Source organism: Mus pahari, chromosome 9 (genome assembly GCF_900095145.1).
Source record: "Mus pahari chromosome 9, PAHARI_EIJ_v1.1, whole genome shotgun sequence".
Taxonomy (NCBI): domain Eukaryota; kingdom Metazoa; phylum Chordata; class Mammalia; order Rodentia; family Muridae; genus Mus; species Mus pahari.
Window position 1 is genome coordinate 51,594,461 of NC_034598.1, and position 21,718 is coordinate 51,616,178.

Sequence of the window (21,718 nt, forward strand, 5' to 3'; positions counted from 1 at the left end):
AGCTAGAGAAAGTACCCAAGGAGCTGAAGGGGGCTGCAACCCTATAGGTGGAACAACAATATGAACTAACCAGCACCCCCTGAGCTCGAGTCTCTAGCTGAATATGTAGCGGAAGACGGCCTAGTCGGCCATCATTGGGAAGAGAGGCCCCTTGGTCTTGCAAATTTTATATGCCCCTGTATAGGGGAATGCCAAGGCCAAGTAGTGGGAGTGGGTGGGTAGGGAAGCAGGGCTGGGAAGAGGGTATAGGGAACTTTCGGGATAGCATTTGAAATGTAAATAAAGAAAATATCTAATAAAAATATTAAGGAAAAAAGAAAAGCAACAGCTTGGAGTAGGAGCTGCTCTAGTCAGGTTGGCTTGACTAGGTATCTGTGTTTTTTTCTACAATCTACGAATTGAAACTCTTATACTGGTGATTATTTGGAGCTATAGGTGTATAGGAAGGTAATTCATTATAGTGAGGCCATGAAGGTGGCAAGAATTTGTAGTGCTCTCCAGGAGAATTCAAAGCTGGCCAGCAGCCTCCTGACCTGACCTTTGGGGAAACGGCTAGGAGATGGCAGATCAGAACTTTGTCTCCTGGCCTGCTGGTACACTACTGTGTCTCTGGAGAAGCAAGCATGCATTGCTTAACCTACACAGTCTATTGTATTCTACCACAGCAACTGGAGCAACCCGAGACGTCAGCGTGTTAATCTCTTCTGTAGAATCGTGGCCACAGACCGAGTGATCATCGAGAAAGCCAACTGTCTGAGCTGGACCTTGGTTGTATACCACTTACTGTTTAGAGTCCAGATACTCAGAGTCTATACTGGGGCGTGAAGGCATGTGGTCTTGAAGGCACAAGTCTTCCTGCCCCGGCTGTACTCCCAGGGCCATCTGGATCCAGAGATTTAAATTCTAGAGAAGTAGCACGTAATGAAAGCCTGCTATGGATCTGAAGGGTTGAGGCATTGAAGGTTGCAAGGTTAGCAAATGTGTTAAATAGTTCCAGAGCCTGGAGAGAAAAAGATAAAAACAAATCACACAGTACCACAGGAGAAGGAGAGGGATGAGCGGATTAATTTAGGAACTGTATGTTTTCTTGTGCTTCCTGTCCCTTTACTTTGAAAATAAACTGAAGTGATAACCAAAAAACATCTTAATTGCAAACACCCAAGAACATGACCTTGCTATGTCTTTACATTGCTTGTTTTGAACGTTTATTACTCTTTATTGCCAATAAAATAAAGATATTTATAGTATTTGTTAGATACTCAATTTTTAGCCACAATTATCCATTTATACTGTCTTGTTCCCCCTCTCCCCCGTAAAAATGGGTTTTCTAGAATAGTCTTTTGGACTATTAACTTTCTTAAAAACATTTAACATTCATCATTATTAGGGCATGTGCTTGTGCATGTGTGTGCTCGTGAACGTGTGTGTGTGTGTGTGTGTGTGTGTGTGTGTATACAGCTGGTCTTGTTTGCCAGGTATGTGGAAGTCAGAGGACAGCTTACAAGTGTGGGTCTGCTCTGCCATGTAGATTCTGGGGGTTGAACTCGGGTCGCCAGGCTTGGTGGCAAGCATCTTTAGCCACTAAACTTTTTGGCTGAGCCGTTTTGAAGTTAATAACCTCTCCAATTATCTTCTGTTCACTACACGCATTGCCGTGCTCAAGTCTTACGGAAATGCTGGTCCTCTTCTGTAATTGCAGAAATTGATATTAAAATTCTGTCCTGCAGACCGACTAGTGGAGACATAGTAAGATGTCCTGAATGTGTATCCAAGTGATTCCACCTTACTGCCTCTGCCTCCAAATGTGTGTAATATGAACAACTGTGACTGCATCTAATGGAGTATCACTTTATGAGTATCAGGGCAGGAAAGGCCAATTAAATGGGCAGAAAATTGTGACCTTGTTCTCAAATTCAAGCACATATAGTGCCACAAGGTTTTTCTCTAAGTAGAGAGGTCAGTCTTCGAGTTGTCTAACCCTTCAGTTCCAACCCTTCCTTCCTCTTTTCAACTTCCCTAAGAAGGGCATGTTAGGGTGAAAAAAGCAAGCCACCATCTGTGGGGTTTACCATAGTCCTTAGTGTTATTCTTGCTCAGATAGCTAGATCCCTTCGTGAAAACTTAAATAATGTGAATGATATAAAGGAATTATTCATAATTGATAACCAACCACTGCCTGCAACTTCCACATTTTCGGTATCTTGTGCTGTTTTCCTTTCTTGTAAGTTTTATGTTTTCCTTGGAAGGATTTGTCTCTGATGTTCGCACAGCACACCTTTCTCCATCCTCAAACAAGCCAGCACCCATTCCTAAGGGAAGTTCTTAACTGAATGAATAATGAACGATTGGATGGATAGATGGATGGATGGATGGATGGATGGATGGGTCATGCAGCCTTTTCTGTCCTAGCTCTTTTCTCTGCATTCTGCAGGCTCCTCTCTGCATCCTTATCTAGAGATTGCATAACAGCCCAGGTCTCTCAGGCCACCTCACACCTGCCTCCTCAGCCAAAGCGTTAGGCTAAAGCAAGGCTGGGCTGCCCAGCCACAGCAGAACGCTCCGGGTCAGAACTAAAATCCGAAATGGAGTGCCGGGAGCCACAGAACCCGCGCAGACCAGCGCCAACCGCTGCGCCCTCAGGAGCATGCTCAGTGCGCCTCCCTTCCTCGCGCCCCCAGCCCGCACCCAGCTCCCGCGTCCATCCCTCACCGCACCCAGGCGCGCTCCCGGGCACCCCAGTCCGCCTCTGCTCCCGCACCCCTCTCCCGGGCCTCGGTAGGCGAGGACACGTCAGGGGACATAAATAAATAAATAATTCCATTCAGCGGATGACAGCGCGGCCAGGCGGCTGCTGCTGGGCGGGGGGACCGGGAGAGCGGCGGTGCGCACCGGGTGTCAGAGTCAGGTAAAGGCGGTGCTCCCGGGGAGGACGGGAGGAGGAGGAGAAGGAGGAGGCGGGAGGAAGGCGAGTGAGGTTACCAGGGACCGCAGGCGGGTGCGGAGAAACGGCAGCCAGTGCCAGCCGGCTCTCCAAGTGCCGCGAGCCCTTATATAGACAAAAAATCCCGAAGCCGAGCGGGCGCGGGCTGCGGTGGGAGCTTCAGGGTCCCCAAGGTTCAGGGATTCAGAAGTCTCAGGGTCGAGGCCACCAGCTGCTGGCGCTGCTCTCCTATGCTGTGGCGCCTCCTCTGGGCACGGCGGAATGTCGGGCGGGCACTGCCAAGCGAGTGCCCCTGCACTGCTCGCCCACATCTCCCGGGACCCACAGTGTCTGGGGTGGTGTCTTTGAGATGGGTGTGGATGGGTGGGAAGTGCGTGGACGGAATGACTGCCCTTTCAGCAGAAGATCCGCACCTGTGGCGAAGGGAAGGTGTTCTGTTTCTGTCCCCAGGAAACCTGGGTGGAGGCCGCTGGACGGATACAGGAGAGGCTTGTGGCCTGGCTTACAGGTTACACTGTCTTCCAGGGACCCGAGAAGGGCCGGTGCCACCCTGTGGTCCTCTGGTTTTCCTGGGCTACTTCCTCATGCTGGGAACACCAGTCTTGGCCAGGTAGCACACAGGTGGCTGTGAGCCTCCGAGGATGCTGTTTCCCTGCTGGCTTCTGCTTTCTTTACTTCCACTAGCTAAGAGGGCTACAGATCACTTTGGGAGGAGCATTAGTGCCCTAGGTGTCTCTCACTTCCTGGTTGGACTACTCTGGGGAAAATTACACACACACACACACACACACACACATACACACACACACACCAATTTCTTTGCAAGTGTTTCTTGAGCTCCCTTTTTGGTGGAGAATTAAGACCGGGCACACCGAACTGTGTAGTGGCAATACAAAAGTTAATCGTCCATGTCCCCCTCCCTCCTCAAACCAAAAGGAGATGCAGTGAAGGAATAAAAATAACATGAATGATGCGCACGACTCTAAAAAGCCCCGACAAGAGGAAACCGTGGGCACAAATGCTTTCTTGAGAGTTCCAGGCTTCATGCCTGAACCCAGTCAGCTAGGACAGGAAGATTTTTAAGGCCTTCTCAGGTTCACTTGACCTGCGCTGTGCTGTCACTCAAACCACAAAGGTGAGCATTTATAGAAGGCAAGAGGAAAATCAGAGTTGGGTGTGGGCCGCAGAATGCAGATGAGAGTTGAACAAATTAAGCCACATGAAGACAGCAAGGCAAGCCTAACTCCATGTTCTGCTTTTAAGTCCTTTTACACGGCAGGGTAACTGAATAATTTTAGAGATGAAGGGGCGGGGCACAGCAGAGGGAGCTAGCTCAGTACATGCTGTTAGGACATATAAAGAAAGAAGCCCATGAGCGAGCAGTTGAGGATTAGACTCTGGGCTCTAGCATTGTGCAATGCCCCCTTCCACGTCTTATTCATTACTTTTATTTTGAAGCAAAGTCTTGTTAAAATAGCAAGGCTGGCTTTGGATTTTGTGTAGCCCAGGGAAACTTTGCACAGGCCCTCCTCTCTGGGAATAGGGGTTAAAGGGAAGTGCCTCTCTTTTCCTGAAGCAATCAGTTACCAACAGTTTCTTAGATACAAATCAGTACACATTCCTGCAAATGCCCAGTTTGTCTCCAGACACACACATCTCATTTATAACATCAGTCCCATATTTTGGGCCTCCATCTTTCCTACAGGTAGGGAAGGCAGAACGAAAAAAAAATGTTCCTTATTCAGAACTGTGTTCTGGGTACCTGAGATGAAATAAGGGCATCTCTAGATGATCCTTTTGACTCTATACTCACTCATCAAACTCTCTGGAGATACACATGGGATGAAAGGAAACAACATATAGAGAATGTGAGACCCAGAGACCACCATGATGGTTTCTGTATTTTTATAAGGTGCAGTGTATTATTAGTAATTTTGTCTTCATTTTTGTTCCTTATCTACAAAATAAGATTGGCTGTACCCATTCTGAACTACTACTGTGGAAAATAAACTACGGGAAACCCTTAGAATGGACATTAGCTAATTTTGATACCCCAGCTTCATTCTAGTTTTGACTGAGGTTACTGTGATGTAATCTCAAGAAATTCACATTCTGAGAAGTGTGCATGCACACATACATACACACAGAGAGACAAACACACACACACACACACACACACACACACACACACACACACACGAGTAGCAGGGGATTCTAGTTATCTGGTTAATCTTTCTCAGCACACTTTGTTTTTTCAGTTTCTGCCACTTCCTTTTATCTCTGTGAATGAGACCTATATCCCAGTTAATCCAAACAGACTTTCACAGTTGTAAAAAGTACTTATCAGATCTGCCAAAAGGCACCTTTTGGAAGTGGTGTCCCTCAGGAACCCAAGGATTTGGCTCTGCATGCTGGTTCACTGTGAGTGACCCTGTGTGAGTTGGTAATAGAAAGACTCCTTCTTCAGGAGTCCCTCCCTGGTACTGTCTTTGCCCATGTATTGATTGCCCCTCCCTTTGAGAAAAGATATCATGTTGCAGTTTCTTCTATATTTTTAGACAAGAGTAATTTACTCATTCCTGGAGGTTGGAAAGTATATTTAGTAACCTTAGTGTATTTAGAATGTTGACTATCTTCAAGCATGCTATGGCTCTTTTCTATAAACATAGAAGGGCCTTATAGGGTAGACTGTACATTTACATTTACAGACAAGTCTAGGCTCAGGGCTTTCTCTATCAGCATAGCTAGTATCTTAGTCTGCAGTGCTGTTGTTTCTAACATAACATCTGATGCTGGAAAACATACTAGAAAATCAAAGAGGCTGATTTGCCTCGTGGTACAGATGGGTGGAAAACCTAAACATAATGGTACTGGCATGTTCTTAGTGTCCCCTGGTAGCATGATAACATGTGAATGTAGTAGGGTGAACAGGTACATACAAAAGTGGCCAAACATGTGGTGTGGTTAACTGCTACCCCAGTAACTAACCCAGCCTCACCTGATGTCACTAATCTCGTCAGAAGCATTATTCTTACATGAGTGGTGTTCCCCAAATCCCAACCCCCCCCCCTTCAAGTCATTGGTAGTGCTTGGCACAACACTATTCTGTAAGAAGTTCACAGCTCTACATGAGTTTTGTTGGGGACAAAGCAGATTGAAGCCATAGCAAGTATTCAGTGAGAGAGTTGGGATAAACAGCTCTGTATAATGCAGCTTTTGCCTTGCATGGAGTTAACCCAGGGCAAACACTTATTTCTGTCATGTTCTTCAGTGCCTGGCACATGGTAGTTCCGAAAGACAAATTATAGATAGAATGAAGTCAAGATCAACAGAAGCAGATGTGACATGAGGGGAGGAGAAAGGAAACTAAAAAGAGCAGCGGCACACTGACCCTCCTCTGTCCCCTACTCCGACTCAAGCAGGAAGTTCCCGGGCACGCTAAGACTTTCCCTCAAAGAAGGGAAAGCCAAAACTCTTTGGAGGGGCTCCTAGCCTCATGTTCCCTGCATCCGTCTAGTCTGTAAGATGTGTTTGTGTGGATTAGAAAAGGTTTTCCTCTTGGATGGTGAATTAGCAAATACACCTTGAATTTCAGTGTGAAACCCACCGAAAGCAGACAGGAAAACCACTCACACAAGGCTCTTTCATGGACTCCGGGCTGAAGCTGTTCCTAAGAGAGAGGTGAGCTTGGTCTCATGCCAGCTCAGAGGTGACTTCTGTGATATTTGTGAACATGGAAGATGTTGCTGAATGTGAGGTGTTATCGGTCACACCTGACAGCTAGCAAGGATCACAGAAAATGTCCTCACTGCCTCTCTCCCTTTCTCATCCTGGCCTCTGACTTACTTCAGTGGTTAAGGCCCCTACTGGTTTCCATGTCTCGACATCTGTCTTCATCAGAACTTTTTTGAGATTGACCCAGGAGTTGGGAGTCTCTTCAATCAGATATTCCATTTTATCATAAATTATACTTATTAGAGAAAGCATTCTACGTGTTCTTCGTCTTGGGAATGGAGGTCAAATATCTAACTCATCTGGGATGAGCAGAGATCAAAGCAAGAGCTCTGAAGACTGGCGTGCCTGTATTACGATTTTAGGTTCTGCTTTTAGCCAGTTCGGACTATTTGTGAAATCTCTTCCACTCTTGGTTCCCCCCCCCCNTTTTTTTTTTAAAAGAAGATAAGAACAAATTTCATATAGATTAGAAAGATTAAGTGCCATAGTGTTTAGAACTAACACATGCATAGAAATAATTTAAGGCATTGTAGCTAGCCAATATTAATATTGGCCTTAGGGCTTTAAAGGTTATTTCCAACTTCACTGGCTTATTTATCTTAACAGATCAGGAAAGCCTGCTAGATGACATATTGGTGGTGCATAATTAAACATAGAATAGGCTCATTTATTTGGTGCCCAGTTTTGTGGCAGGCTTTCTCAAAACTTTTTGGATAAGCCAGGTACTCAAGTCTATCACTGTAGTTCTTCGGAGGGATAATCAAACAAGTCAGGAATGCAGGGCCCGTTTTCATTGCATAACAATTTAAAGGGCCATCCTGGGCTACATAAAAGACTTCTACAATGAAAATTAAACAAATCAAAATCAAAACACCCTCCCAACCAAAAATCAGCCAACTAACTGACTAACTAAATAATCAAAGAGAGGAAAAACAAAAAACCAGTTGGATCAATGTGTCAGGAAAGGCATCAGGGAAGGACTCTATTTAATATTTAATGAGCAACAGAACATTTAAAAGTATTTTAGATGTATTTTTCTCAGTTTGTCACTTAAAGGTTGGACTCTGAAGGTTATTGTGTGGAAAATCCATTGCTTTATACTCAGAATGTAATGGAGCAGCCCAACACAGACCATTTGTAGATGATAAATAGTAATAGCCCCACCACACTGGACATCCAGCAAATACTGGGGACTGCCCTAGGTGTATATATGTATATATACATATGTGCATGTGTGCATATATATGTATGTGTATATATATAAACTGAAAAAACAAAAATGTTAGAAAAGGAGCTGGGGAATGTGTCTTAGAATGCAAAGAGTCCATGGTTCCACCCCCAAGATTATAAAAAAAGATAGAAATAGTTCATTACGAATTAAACACTGAGCTTAACAACAATAAAACCAGTCCAGGTAGGGTTCACCAGAGACATCCCCAATATATTCATAAATATCGGTGTTAATAAATGATGCACATATTTTGTAAATAATTTTCTTGACCTAATAACAAAACTCTTGCAAGCACTTTCATTAATATTCATCAAAATCCCTAAGGCGTTTCTGGAAATCCCACAAAGCTTTTGAGTGACAGTTACCCAGTGCTAAGGGAAAGGTTTTTTCCTTCGGTTTTCTTTTCTCTTAAAGGTATTAATGGGTATTTCCATGGCAGTGTTCATGTAGTTTTCATGGCAGAAATCAGTTATTAATATTTGGCAATATTTGCCATTATAACAGCTTTAGGTTGAAAGTATCTCATTTAAGCAGATACAAGTGAAACGTTTGTTTAGATAATGATTTATATAAAACAATGTCATTCTAAAGAAAACGTTTTAAATATTTATTTTCTCAGTATTATTAACTGCAAAACTATATTAATTCCCCATTAGATTGTTTAAAGCAGCTTACCTGGCACCATGGTATATTGCTTATCCTTATACTACTGCACTGAACTCTCTAAAGCAGGTAATTTAGAAATAAAATCTGTTAATTTAACTCCCAGTCTTAAAGGATCACGTATCAGTGGGACGGCAAGCATTTGTTTCTATTCGGTGAGGTTGGCAATATAGTGGCATGTTACAGTGGAGATGTCTAAAGACAAGAGGGTCACATCCCAGAGGGGGATTGGGAGTCTGTAATGATTGGGACATGGCCCTATCTTACAGCTTCAAGCAATTGGACTGGGCTAGGGATGTGGCTCAGTTGGTAGAGTGCTCTGCTAGTCGTGGGCACAAAACCCTGGATTCTGTTCTCAGCACTCCATTACCTGGATAAAGTAGTACATGTAAACATAACTTGAAATCTATTGTATATATCTCTGCCCTTCCCTCAAACTCTGGGGCTTAGTAGAAGTGACCACACTCCTATTGGATAGCTCCCTAAACTGTACTAAGGATACCTCCTGTATTCTGTAGCTTTTTTTTTTTTCCTAAACCAAACCAAACCAAACCAAAACAAAACAAAACAAAACAAAACAAAACAAAACAAAACACCAACGTATTTACTTTACATCCTGCTCACTGCCCCTCCAGGTCAGCCCCTCCCACAACAGTTCCCCCATTCCCACTCCCCTTCTCCTATGGGCAGGTTTCCCCCCCCCCCCTTAGGTGTCTCCCCCCCCACACACATCCTGGCATTTCAATTCTCTACAAGGCTAGGGTAGGTACTTCCCCTCCCACTTTGGACAGGAAAGTCAGCACAACTAGAAGAATGTATCCCACAGACAGGCAACAGCTTTGGGGATAGCCCCCTCTCCAAGGAGGCTGCTTCCTGTGGCCAGGCAGGAATCTTGATGGAGTGATAGGTACACCAACCCACCCACAAAACTTTAGTGTCTTCTTCCTTCCTTCCTTTCTTCCTTCCTTCTTTCTTCCTTTCTCCTTTCTTCCTTATTTCCTGTTTCCACAGTGCATTCACTGCTTCCACATTAATTTAGACTTGTGAAAGACCTCCTTGTCTGTCATTGTTCTCACTGTCCTTTTTTTTTTTTTAAGTTGTGGGTGATGTACATCTAAAACACACACACACACACACACACACACACTGTTAGATACTCTTCCTGGGGCAGACCACCTCACTGCAGAGTAATAATAATAATGGCAATTCCCACTACCTATGTCCCCAAAGGATATGATTTGAAACAGCATTCCTGGCTCAGATCTCACTGTCATCAAACACAAACTGAACAGAACTGTTTCTGTGCCTTCCTCAGACTCATCCTGTCCCCAGCATCATGTCTTTGGTCATGGTACCCTTTTGTTCTGAAATGTTGTTGTCGTCTAGGATTTCTATCCCTAATATTAATTTTGCCTTCAGAGATGAGCTTAGACTCTATATTCAATTTTTCTCTAACTCAGGACATATCAGAGGTTTCTAACTTTTGGTGACACTGCTTTTCTAATGTCTTATTTGCTTTAAGCCTGCAGTGACAGTAGCCTTTGTAAAAGACTTTTGTTTCTCCACACACAGTGGATTTCTCATAATGACGTGTAAGTTTATGTTCTCTGTGTCCATTTGGTGGATTGTGCGACTTTGGGAAATTTAGAGAGCACCCTAGTGTTTCCAGTAGCATGCATGGCATACTTCAGCATCTTCAGTAAACCACACTTATTGGTTTCAAGGATACGTAGGAAGGGAGCCTATTATTTTAAGGGTGGTTCCAATTATGACTAAATCCCCTCTGTTCTTCTGAGGTGTTTACTCAGTTTTCTGGGACCAATAAAACAAATCTCTTTCTTGGTTCAGTGGGCAACTGTGTATCTATGGTGACGGTTTACAAGCCTTTTGTTTTCTCTGTCTAGTTAAGGTTCTCAGTTTTCCTGTCTGCTTCTCCTGTGAGTTGGCTGGGCTCCATTTCAGAAGCACTGCATTCTTGAGGCACCAAAGTTTAAGAAAGCCCAGAAACACTCAGATGACTTCAGTGATAATGGTACTTATTTGAACAATTTGAACTGCTGTTCATGACATATTTGGCCATCAGTATAATCTAGTGTGGTGAATTAGGAAGGCCAGGAAGCAGCAAATCAAAGTATACGTAGGGTCTACTTTGGAAAGCTCTGCTGTATGATCACAGGACGGAGCGTCTTCTTGTCTGTGACCTCAGGGAAATGAATTAGCAGGTGAAGAATCCACTGGGTGGAATGAAGGAAACTTGACTTTAAATTGTGATTTCAGTCGGAAACTAGGTAACTGTTCTGACTGGTTTTGTGTCAGCTTGACCCAAGATGGAGTGATAAGAGAGGAAGGAGCCTCAATTGAGGAAATGCCTCCATGAAATGCTGCTGCAGGGCATTTTCTCAATTAGTGATTGTAGGGGAAGGCCCTGTCCTTTGTGGGTGGAGCCATTCCTAAGCTGGTAGTCCTGNGTTCTATAAGAAAGCAGGCTGAGCAAGTCAGGGGAAATGAGCCAGTAAGCAGCACCCTCCATGGCCTCTGCATCAGCTCCTGCCTCTAGGATCCTGCACTGTTAGAGTTCCTGCCCTGGCTTCCTTCACTCATGAACTCTCATGTGAGCTAAATAAACCCTTTCCTCCCCTAATTGGTCTTTTGGTTATAGTGCTTGGTTGCAGCAATAGAAACCCTAAATAAGACAATAACCAATACAAATTTTTGTCTTTTGTATAATTAATGAGATTGGGCATATAAGTGTGTGTGTGTGTGTGTGTGTGTGTGTGTGTGTATGTGTATGTTCATGCATGTGTGTAATAGCTGGGTTTAGAGATATGAGATCAATAAAGTTGTTATGGAAAAATATGATCGATAACATGAATAAAGATAGTTTTTTTGAGCACTTCTGTATGTCAAATGGATTATTGTGCTTTATCCATGATTTCTAAAACCCTTAGAAGCACCGTTTTTACACTTGTGCTATATATGAGATAAGCATTGCCTGGGGTGGAATATTTTGCCAAGATGACACTTCTCCTTGGAGGAGCTCTCTAGATTTAGACTGTTAATCTCAAAACATGTCTATTAGTATCTACACATATTCAGTGCTTCAGTGGTTTTAAAGATGATTTTGAAGAAACAGCCCTTAAGAAATGTTTAAAACAAAAGCCTAGCAATGAATATCTAGTAAGCTGAGCCCTATCACATGGTTATCAAGGATGGTAAGCTTCACTTGTTATTTGGAGGGAGTCTTTTGATCTGTAGAGATGATCAGAGCTTAAGAGTACTTACTGCTCTTTCAGAGGACCTGGGTTGACTTCCTGGCACCACTTAGCATCTCAAAACTGTCTGTAACTCCAGATTCAGAGGATCGGACGCTCTCTTCTGACCTCTGTGGGCACTGTGTGCATGCAGTGCACATACATACATACATACATACATACATACATACAGGCACATACCCACATACACATAAAATTAATAATTATCTAAAAATATTTTAAAGGAAGCATTTGAAGGAAAGGTAGGAAATTTACAGATGTTCTAACATATTAGAGCTTACAAAACAAGCAATTCAAGGAACATTATGGCCTGACAGTAAAGCCAGAATCTCAGTTCCCTTGTAAGGGATGGCAGGAGCCAGGTAGGCCCTAGATCCTTTTGTGGGGGGTACCAGAGGATGTCTCAACAGAGTAGAGAGAGTTTGAGAAAGCTTTTGACACACTTAAAGCTAGCGAATGTGATCTTTCTTCCCATACCATGTTCTTCTGAATACTATTTTAGCTTTTCAGTGATGACTATAAACAGAATAGGTAATACTTTCTTAGTATATTCTCATATGAATTAAAATGCCCAAAGGAGAGACAATTATGTCTCTGAGGCAAGATGTTGGTAAATCTAGAACTTGGCTATCTGTGGTCTGTCGAATTCTGGGGTATACTCTTTCATGGTTATACCGTTTTCTCTATGTCTGTTACGTTGCCTTTTTGATCAGAGACTGGAAATGAACACATAGATCTCCATCGGATTTTTGACTTAGAAACTAAGCCATTTGACTAAAATCTATTTATCAACTCTCAGAGCCCAGCCTGCTCATTTTCAGAAGTTAGGGAAGCCCATTTCTTGGTTTGTTTTGAGAGAGTGAATAACATCTTTAACCAATAAATGATTGATTTGATCATTTAATCTGAATTTTATTATTTTTTTAGTGTGTCTCCAGGAAGAACTTTCTTAATCATGAAAGAATTCTATGCTTTACGTAACCATTTATGCGTTTTAGCACAGCACCTCATATCCTAAGCCGAAGAGAAAGTTCATGATAGAAAGAACATACTGAATTTCCAATAATATGCATCTTTCTGACATGTCAAAATTTCTGGTTTGGGGAGCATATAGGAGGATACACAGCTATAAATATCAATGCTTCCAAAAACCAACCAACCAAACAAACAAACAAACAAAACTTTAAAAATTCAGGGTGAAGTTTTCATTTAGCTTCAGAGTTAGTGGTCACACTTGGCTATTTCAAGTGACAATTAGAGGGGAATTCCTTTTTCTCCAGATAGAAATAATTATGCACAGAAGCACATTTAAAAGCTACCTCAAAGAGGAAGATGGTCATTGACCATGACATATAGCTGTTCACGTCTGAGTGCAAAATATATAACAACAGGATCACTGACATCAGATAAGTACCTCCTGTGTGTCTCCTGCCTTCTCATCCCCATCGCCATGTAAGGCAGATCACACACACACACACACACACACACACACACACACACACACACAGGCAGAGAGAATAAATACTCAGCAAGGTGAGATACGCATCAGAGTGCCTGAGAGTCACTATCTCAACAGCTGATGCTGATGTCATGCTGATCCCCCTCACACACCTGAAATCAGTGCAACCCAGTTGTAGTTAAGGGTTCTCAGTGAAGTAATCTGCGGAGAGGCCCAGGGAAATGAGCCCCTTTCTAGCCCCATCTCTCCCATGACACTACAATTTCCTAAACACTATGTTCACCAACGATGAATAAAATCCAAAGTAGAACTAAGTGTTAAAATGACCTGCAGAGAGAGAACACATCTGTCTTGAACAGCAGATGACAAATTATTCATCCTTTGGGGGTGAGTATAGTGGGCCATCTGTTGTCTTTAAGGCAGCTGCATCAGTGTGCTTCCATGTGTTCTAGACTGCTCCATCAACACTTGCATAGCTGTAAGTCAACTTCTAAAGTTGTAGAAAAGGGGTGTTTGTCCTAGAACTTTCTAGAACTTTGTCCTAGAGCATTTATACATATGTCTGTCTGTCTCTCTGTCTGTCTGTCTAGGCATGGAGATGTCAGGTGCTAGTGAAGCTAAGAAAACAGACTGACCTTGGTTAAGTGCAGAGAGGAAGCTAAGAGAACAGACTGACCTTGGTTAAGTACAAACACGTGGACAGGTACAGAAGTCTGCTAAACACAAGGATTGGGTTACCACATTTGTTATTGCCACTGTCTGTGTTTTTAAATGTTCATCCAGGACACTGCCCCTTAAACCCATCATGGGAAATATCTTGTTTAACTGGTAAAGTGTGTAAAGTAGACACTTGTTTTATTTTATTCAGTAGTCCATGATATCCAAGTGTAGACTTGTTGACAATCATTTATCTAATGAATTTATTCACTTAGTAAGTTGATTGTTTTTCTGTAGTTGACCAGGGCTCTAGGGTTACTTCTGTTTTCACTAACTATAGGGATGACGGGTACAACCCTCATATTTTTCTTATTAACGTCTAAATTTAATGCTAGCTGTTAAGTACATAACCGTATACAAGCCATGCTTCAAGAGCTTCCCATATCTTATCTCATTAAAAGGTACAGTGTCCCAGTGAGGAGGAGGCCCTTGTTACTGTTTGACAGAACAAAGCACCGTGTGACCGATAGAAAGTGTTGGCGTAGATCTACAATCTATTAGGGAGGCCTCCTCATACATCATGGCCAGGAAAGAAACGAGAGTGGTTTGTGTTGTGATACAGATTGGAACACTCTCAGAAAAAATGTTTAAAAAGTGAATATTCTTATTTGTTTCTTCCCAACAGTCCATTCTTCTCTAGACAGAGCATTGCATTATGCATTAAGATGTTAAGTCAACTTTTAATTCTGATGCTTCTGCAAATTTTTATTGAAAATACTGGCTTTTAAGGAATGAGGCCTCCACACAGTTTGTTTTGTTTTGTTTTTCTGCCTCAGTTATCCTTTTCAGTTCCTTATCTCAGGTCTTTGCCTATTGACTTTGGACTGTTGGTAATTACTTCTTTCTTCTTCTTCTTTTATGTGGTATAGTATTCCTTTCTAATAGTCACGGAGGTTCCACTTAAATATTGTGTGTCACTAACGCGCCTGACATATTTTCCTAAAGCAAGAGCTGCTTTCAGAGGAAAATGAAAGAATCGATGAAACTTGTTGCCAGTGTTCCCTGCATATCCACGGGGGATGCATTTCCAGACCCCAGTAGATGCTTTAAACCAACAGTTGTATTGATCGGCATTTCCTCTACCTACATTTCTCATATAATTTTTTGCCTTGTCACCTCTAATAAGCTCGTTGCGATTCCTCTTTGGTGGGCTTTAAACCACCAGCGCCACTTTGCTTGCATGCGTGAGCATCATTAAGCACCATTAATGTTAGCTGAATGTTGCCTGTGCCCTGGACTACTTGATGCCTGACCCTACTTCCCCTTGGGGGTTGGAAGTGAGGTGGCACAGAGTCAACTAACTCAGACTCTGGGAGCAGGTGAGAAATGCCACAGCAAGCTCATCTGAATGCTGCTGCAAGTGCCTTTAATCCCTCCACCTGTGCCCCCATTGGTCCCAAGAAAACACCTCTTCTAAACAACAGTTCGTGATTGGCTGGCATTGCTGGTCATCAATCCTTGGTCTCTCAGGCAGTCTTCAATTAGGGCCTCTTGCAGGAGATGCTTTTGTGGCATCATACCCCCCCACACCCTCCACCCCACCCCCCGTTTACTAGAGGTGGCCTGGCCTTCTGACATTCCTGCTATAGTTGAACATACTCACTCTAATACCAGCCTAGCAACTAGTAGAGGTGCGGTGTGGACACTCTGGACAGAGATACTTTGTGTCCCGGGCTACAGGATTTCATCATGCCACTTGGAATGCTATCCAATTTCAAACGCCAGAACTGCTTATTTCTGGAATTTTGCCTTTATTGCTTTCGGGTTGTTGTTGCTCAATAGAAACTGAAACTTTGGAACAGTCTACTGTAACAGATCTCCCTTTCTCCCTGAACTTAAAGAGGCAGATATCGTAAAACCATTAGCATCTCTCTATTAGATATGACACAATAATATGGACATAGAGACATAGTGAATGATGTGGAGGAAGCTGCAAGAAGCCTAAGAAAATGTGAGTGCGTTGTCCTCTGGGGGACACATTAGCATCTCTGTGGAGAGTAATCTGGCCACTGTGCTGTGGGTAGAACATTAATTACACACAATAATGACCTGCCACAGAAGACATGCAGGTATTGGATCTGACGCTCATATAGTGATTATTTACTACACCATCAGCTTTCAAGTAACACATACCACTCACACAAGAAAAATAATCCATTGAGGAAATGTATGTATACTGATTGTTTTTATTTTTCCTTGGTTAATAACATAGATTTAGTAGCTGGTCATAGTAAGAACCTGGATCTGTTGTCTATTTTTGTTTCCTAGGGTTCCCCATAAGGGGAGGGCATGCTTCTAGAAATATTTAATCTGTTTAGAAATTTAATCCTGTTTGCTAAGATACACCAATATTTATGATGACATTTCAAACATACACATGTTTTAAGTTTCAGTTTTTTAAGAGTGTTCTATTCAGCATTTTTTTTTTTTTTAGTTTTAAACTATTTTACATTTTTTTTATTAATCCTCTTTTCTTTTAGGCCTTGTCTCTACTTAATAGCCTCCATGATATATACTCAGAAGATAATGAATTATAGTCTACAACAGTTAATGATTTTTGTATGTAAGTGTGTGAGTGTATGTATGTATGGAGTGTGAACATATAGGGGTACAGGTGTAGAGGCCAGAGGATGATGTCACATGTCCTGTTCCAGCTTTCTCTCCCTTATTCCTCTGAGACAGAAGCACTCATTGACCAGGAGCTATGCTGGCTGCCCGAAAGCCCCAGTGAGTCTCATCTTCTCTCCAGGTAACGCTGAGGTCAGAGGTGCACCTGAATCACAGGGTGTAGCCTTTCAGGACTTTCTTGGTGGCTGAAAGTTTTCAGAAATATCTACGCTCAGGTTTTTGGAATCAGAACGTGAGAAAGAGAAGTTGGTTAACAAATTTGATGCTGAGTGCAAGCCAAAATTTGGGAAGCAGGGCTTTTATCTGTAACCTCACATACCTCTGCTCACCTTCTGGCATCCTCAACAGCTCTGTTCATTGTTAGCACAGTCTACTAGTGGGATGTGTTATAGCGATGCCCCAGTGAGCTGGGGGAAAAGGTTGTAACCCCCACCCTCCACCCATCCCTGTCTTCTGTGCTCATCTGTCCTGTAGGATCAGTTCCCCCTTGTGTGTCCATGCGCCATACTAGAAAACCAGGGACATTGTAGAAGAGAAATCACGTGAGCGATGGGCCTCTGGGGATCTCTGTGGGCAGTTGACAGAGTTGTTCACTGATGCACAAAGACCCATCTTGACTCTGGGTGGGACTTTTTCTGGACAGGGACCTTGCACTGGGTGGTCATGGAGAAGGCCAGCTGACCCCGACTGTGGATGTAGGTTGACCCTCTATGTGAATCTTTTACTGCCTTGATTTCCCCACCAGGGTGGGCTGCAGTTGGAGCTGTGAGTCAGAATGCACACCTGTTCCCCTAAGCTGCGTCTGTCACAGCCGTCATCACGGCCACAGGAAAGGAGACTGGCACATGTTTGCTTCATGCATTGCAATTAAAATGTGACTTTCTCAGCTCTCAAAAGATAACCAATCAAAGAAGTAAAAGAAATTATCAGATGTAGTTTCACAGAAACCACTGGGCAGTATTTTATAGGGAGGGTTCTCATTTATTTACCTACTTAGAATCTTTCTTAAATGTTTCATTGTTAATTGAATGCTTCGCTAGACTGGCCAAAATAACAGAAAAAACATTCATATCCACATATATGTATGTGTGTGCATGAATATAGATGAATATAGCCATATGTATATTCAATATACATATACACAGTTACATTTAATATTCATATGAATATATTCATATGTATACATATGTGCACATATATGTGTTCATATATACACACATATTTAATATACATGTGAATATATTCATATGTACATTGTGAATATGTTCATATATATATTCAATATATGCATATATGAATATATATGTGTGAATATGAATATATTCATATATACATGTATTCATATGTATCCATGCACACACACATATGTATATTCAAAACAGGGAATTATGTAAGGCAGGTATTCCTGAATGTCTAAGGCTCTTCTGTGATCATTGAGGTAAATGGCCACCTTGGGAACGTTTTAGAATTATGGCCAGTATTCTCAATCAATGTCTTATGTTGCTAAGTAGGATCTAGGCTCGCTGGAGCCAAAGGTAGCGCGTGGCTCCAGACTCTATGTCTGAATGGAAAATACTTGCAAATGGTTCGGGCTCTAGGGCAGAACCATTTTTGTAACGAAATCCCCAATGTTTGAAAAAACAACCGTTTGTGTGTGTTTTTCACGTTATTAAAATGGACTGGCACAACATGAGATGACCCAAGTGCTACGCCGTAACATCATCATAGAACCAAACCTTACTTTGTAAAACAGAATTGTGTGCCACTTTGCCTGCTGTGCTTTTGTTCATATGAGAGGACGTAGTAGCCAGCAAGGCAGCAGTGTGCACTAGGGCCTTCACTGGGTGGTGGCATCATGAATGCACAGCCGTGGGATCAAGGCTTCGTGCAGCTATTGGGCCGCTTGCATTCTGGCTTCTGCCAAGTGAGAGCACAGTGCTCGCCTTCCCTGGAGGGTACAAGCGAAGCACTGTTCTGGAGGGAGAAATGCAGCCTCTGTCCAGACTCTGACTCTGCCAGACTTGTGTGGTGACCTTTGGGGCTCTGGGAGTTACACAGTCAGTTTCTAGCAGACATCTCCTTTTTACATCTCCAGACTGTCTTAAGTGCCTGCAACACTGAAGCTGACACACACACACACACACACACACACACACACACAGAGTGACATGATTTCAGTATAATTTTCTTTACAAGTTTTACTGTAATCTTGTTTTAAATATGGCAATTATCACAAACCAAACCAACCAACCAAAAACCCAAAAAAACAAAAAACAAACAACCCCCCCCCAAAAAAAACAAACAAAAAGCCCAACAACAACCAAAGTTCTAGTCTGTTTAGAGAAGTTTGTGTAAATGATACTGTACTCAAAATAAAATAAAATAAAATAAAAATGAAGAATATATGTCCCCCAAAAGGTCTGTTAATGCCAGGGAATCACAGAGGGAGCCTGCTGGGTCCTGCGCTCGCCCCACTGTGCAGCCTGACCCGGCTCCTACACTGATTTGACCCTGTTAGTTCTTGGCATTAACTCTAGCCCAGGGTCGGTGGCTGTCCTCTGAAATGCCCTTCAGTTTGGCTGAAAAGGGAAACTACATAGAACAGTCACCGGAAGCTAATAGTTCCCAGAAACCAGACCTACAAGGAAAAGCATAAAGGACACTCAACAGCATGGTGCCTAACGTTTGTGACTCTGCCACCTCAGGTCTCTAACCTTCAGGCATAAATAGAGCAGACATTTTCATTTGTGCCGCGTTTCACCGGGTATATAGAAGAAAAATTAGGGGCACTTGTAATTTACTGGGCCCAGAAGCACCTCAAGGAGACCTTCATAGTATCCCTCGTGGGGATTTTTTTTCTCTTCGCTTCTAAAACAAACAGTTTGTCATTATTTTGAGCAAAACTAAATAGAATTAGATAACTGAAACTATAAAACAAAAACCATTTCAACACAGACATTCTGGGCGGGCAACTAAAATAATCTAAACACGCATTTATTTTCCATATGCTCCTTTCGCTCAGTTTATTCCAAAACTGATGGATGCTCTCCCTCAGATATTCCTTACGAATATAACGAATGCATGTTAGTTGAATTTTGTCTTATTTGACAGTTGTTTTGGAACACAGCCCAGTGTAAATGGAAACCCTGCTAGTCTTGACTGCTTGGCTAGGCAGCTGCTTCTATTTGGCGGACAGTGTGAGCGTCACAAAGGGATGTTTAGTAAGGAAGGAGAACTTCAATGTGGAGAAAAGTGAAGCTCACAGCGACCAGTCTCTGCATGTCTAGAGACATCGCTCAAACAGCATGCTTCCTTCCAGTTTCTGTCTTGTCCATTACTCAGATGATAAATGGAACCCACTTCTACTCAGGCTTAACAGAATGTTTCGGCACTTCAGCCAATTAAAAATCATACCCTGCCTAAGATTTTATTTAAGACCCTGTAAGTTTTAATTGTTACATGTCATGGTATAAAGGCATTATTCCACTCCGTGGCTGATTACGTTGACAATTGATGGACATTTTCGAATGACTAGTACTTTGAGTTACTATTGTGGAGTGAGGGCAAACCCACTTCAGTGTTTTAGTATTCTTAGGCTTATTACTCTATTAAATGGAGAAAAAAAAATGATTAACATCTATGTACTGTAAATTTACTCGGAATCTCTAGTCGTATGAATACAGCTAAGTAATTAAATAATTCTTGCTTGGGACATCTTTAAAGGCATCAACAGTGCCTTATGAGATATGTTCCCTCCCTGTCACCCCTCACCATTAACATTTGCATTGAATGCCACTTGGTAAGAGTGGCACTTCCTTCATCTACAGTTTAAAATTCTCCAAACTTGATACACACACACACACACACACACACACACCCCATAACATTTTGGTAAAAAATTACATTGAAGTTCTCCATTTGGAACAGAGCTTCTTTAAGCTTTTGCCCTTGTGATTTTTCATCCTGGAATATTTTTATGCAGCCTTGGATACATAGGTATAGAAATTCATTATGGAAACACAGATTTACTGATGTCATTTACAGGATGTAAAACAATGTAAGCGTTTTTCAGGATTGGTGGATATTTCCAAGTTTTAATTGTCAGTCCTGCAAATGTTGCTTCAAGTTAATGTGTAGTATGAGATGTCAAAAGTGAATTTAAGGCCATTTCAGGAGTTGTTGTCAATCCTGTCCTAGATCTAAACTCAGATTCACTCATTGTATATAATGAAATTCAGGATGCAGCTACAACAGTAGTTTTAAAAATCAAATGGGTACCGCCACAGTGTGACACCAAGATAAGCTGACTTGCTTCCTCCTTGCTGAGCGATGCATGCTGATTACTTTTCAGTTCCTGAGATAAAACATCATGACCAAGCAGCTTGCAAAACACCATGACTAGGGAACTTGTGAAAGAAAGATTTGATTTGGGTTTTGTTTCCAGAGGGATAAGAGTCCATCAGAGTGGGGGAGCTTGCCAGCAGTCAATAGATAGGGCAGCCAAAGCAGGAAGCAGAGAGCAAACTGGAAGTAGCCCTCCAAGTCAGCCCTCATGTGACATACTTCCTCTAGTGGTGCCCAGCCTCTGAAACCCCCACAGAGCATCATCTACTGATGACCAAGTACTCAACTATCAGACCCTCTGGAGGACATTTCTCATCTAAACAATCACAGAAGGAAACCATTAAAGGTTTTGTTCTGGAGATGGAGAGCTGGCCCAGCAGTAATGAGCACTTGTCCTTACAGAAAACCCAGGTTTGATTCCCAGCACCTGTGTGGCGGATTACAGCTGTGTACCTTCAGTTCCAGGAGATCCATTGCCCCCTGCTGACTTCCTTGGGCACCAGATATGGTTTGTCACATACATGCACATGCAGGCAAAACACACATATGCAAAATCAAAATGAATAAATCTTTAAAAAAAAAAAATCAAAGTCTCAGTTTCTTACAGTGAAGCCATCATGTTTCGATAAAAGCAGAAAACTTGGAATGCGCTGAAGAGCACTGCAGTCGGTGGCAGATGACAGGCACAAATCTGAGCCAAGGCATTTCAGGCGGTGCTCCTTGATGCT

The 21,718-nt window shown here is 42.5% G+C and overlaps 2 protein-coding genes across 2 annotated transcripts in view; one reads left to right on the forward strand and one right to left on the reverse strand.

Annotated features, from left to right (window-relative positions):
- Positions 1-802: 802 nt before the first annotated feature.
- LOC115064679 lies at positions 803-3,642 on the reverse strand. The gene is made up of 2 exons (XM_029542026.1): positions 2,980-3,642; positions 803-1,000 (listed from the first exon to the last, which is right to left on the reverse strand). The coding sequence occupies exons 1-2, from the start codon at positions 3,250-3,252 to the stop codon at positions 803-805; spliced, it is 471 nt and encodes a 156-aa protein (XP_029397886.1). The 5' UTR covers positions 3,253-3,642.
- Positions 2,711-21,718, forward strand: part of Slc16a7 (solute carrier family 16 member 7) — a 144,190-nt gene continuing 125,182 nt past the window's right edge. The window contains exon 1 of the mRNA XM_029542280.1: positions 2,711-2,905. The gene's annotated coding sequence lies outside the window, so the exon portion shown is untranslated. The remainder of the gene's footprint in view (positions 2,906-21,718) is intronic.

Coding starts and splice junctions, on each gene's coding strand:
- LOC115064679 (XM_029542026.1), bottom strand. CDS start 3,252: ATGTGGGCGAGCAGTGCAGGGGCACTCGCTTGGCAGTGCCCGCCCGAC. Junction 1,001..2,979: donor GCACCCGCCTGCGGTCCCTG/GTAACCTCACTC, acceptor TTTTCTCTCCAG/GCTCTGGAACTATTTAACAC.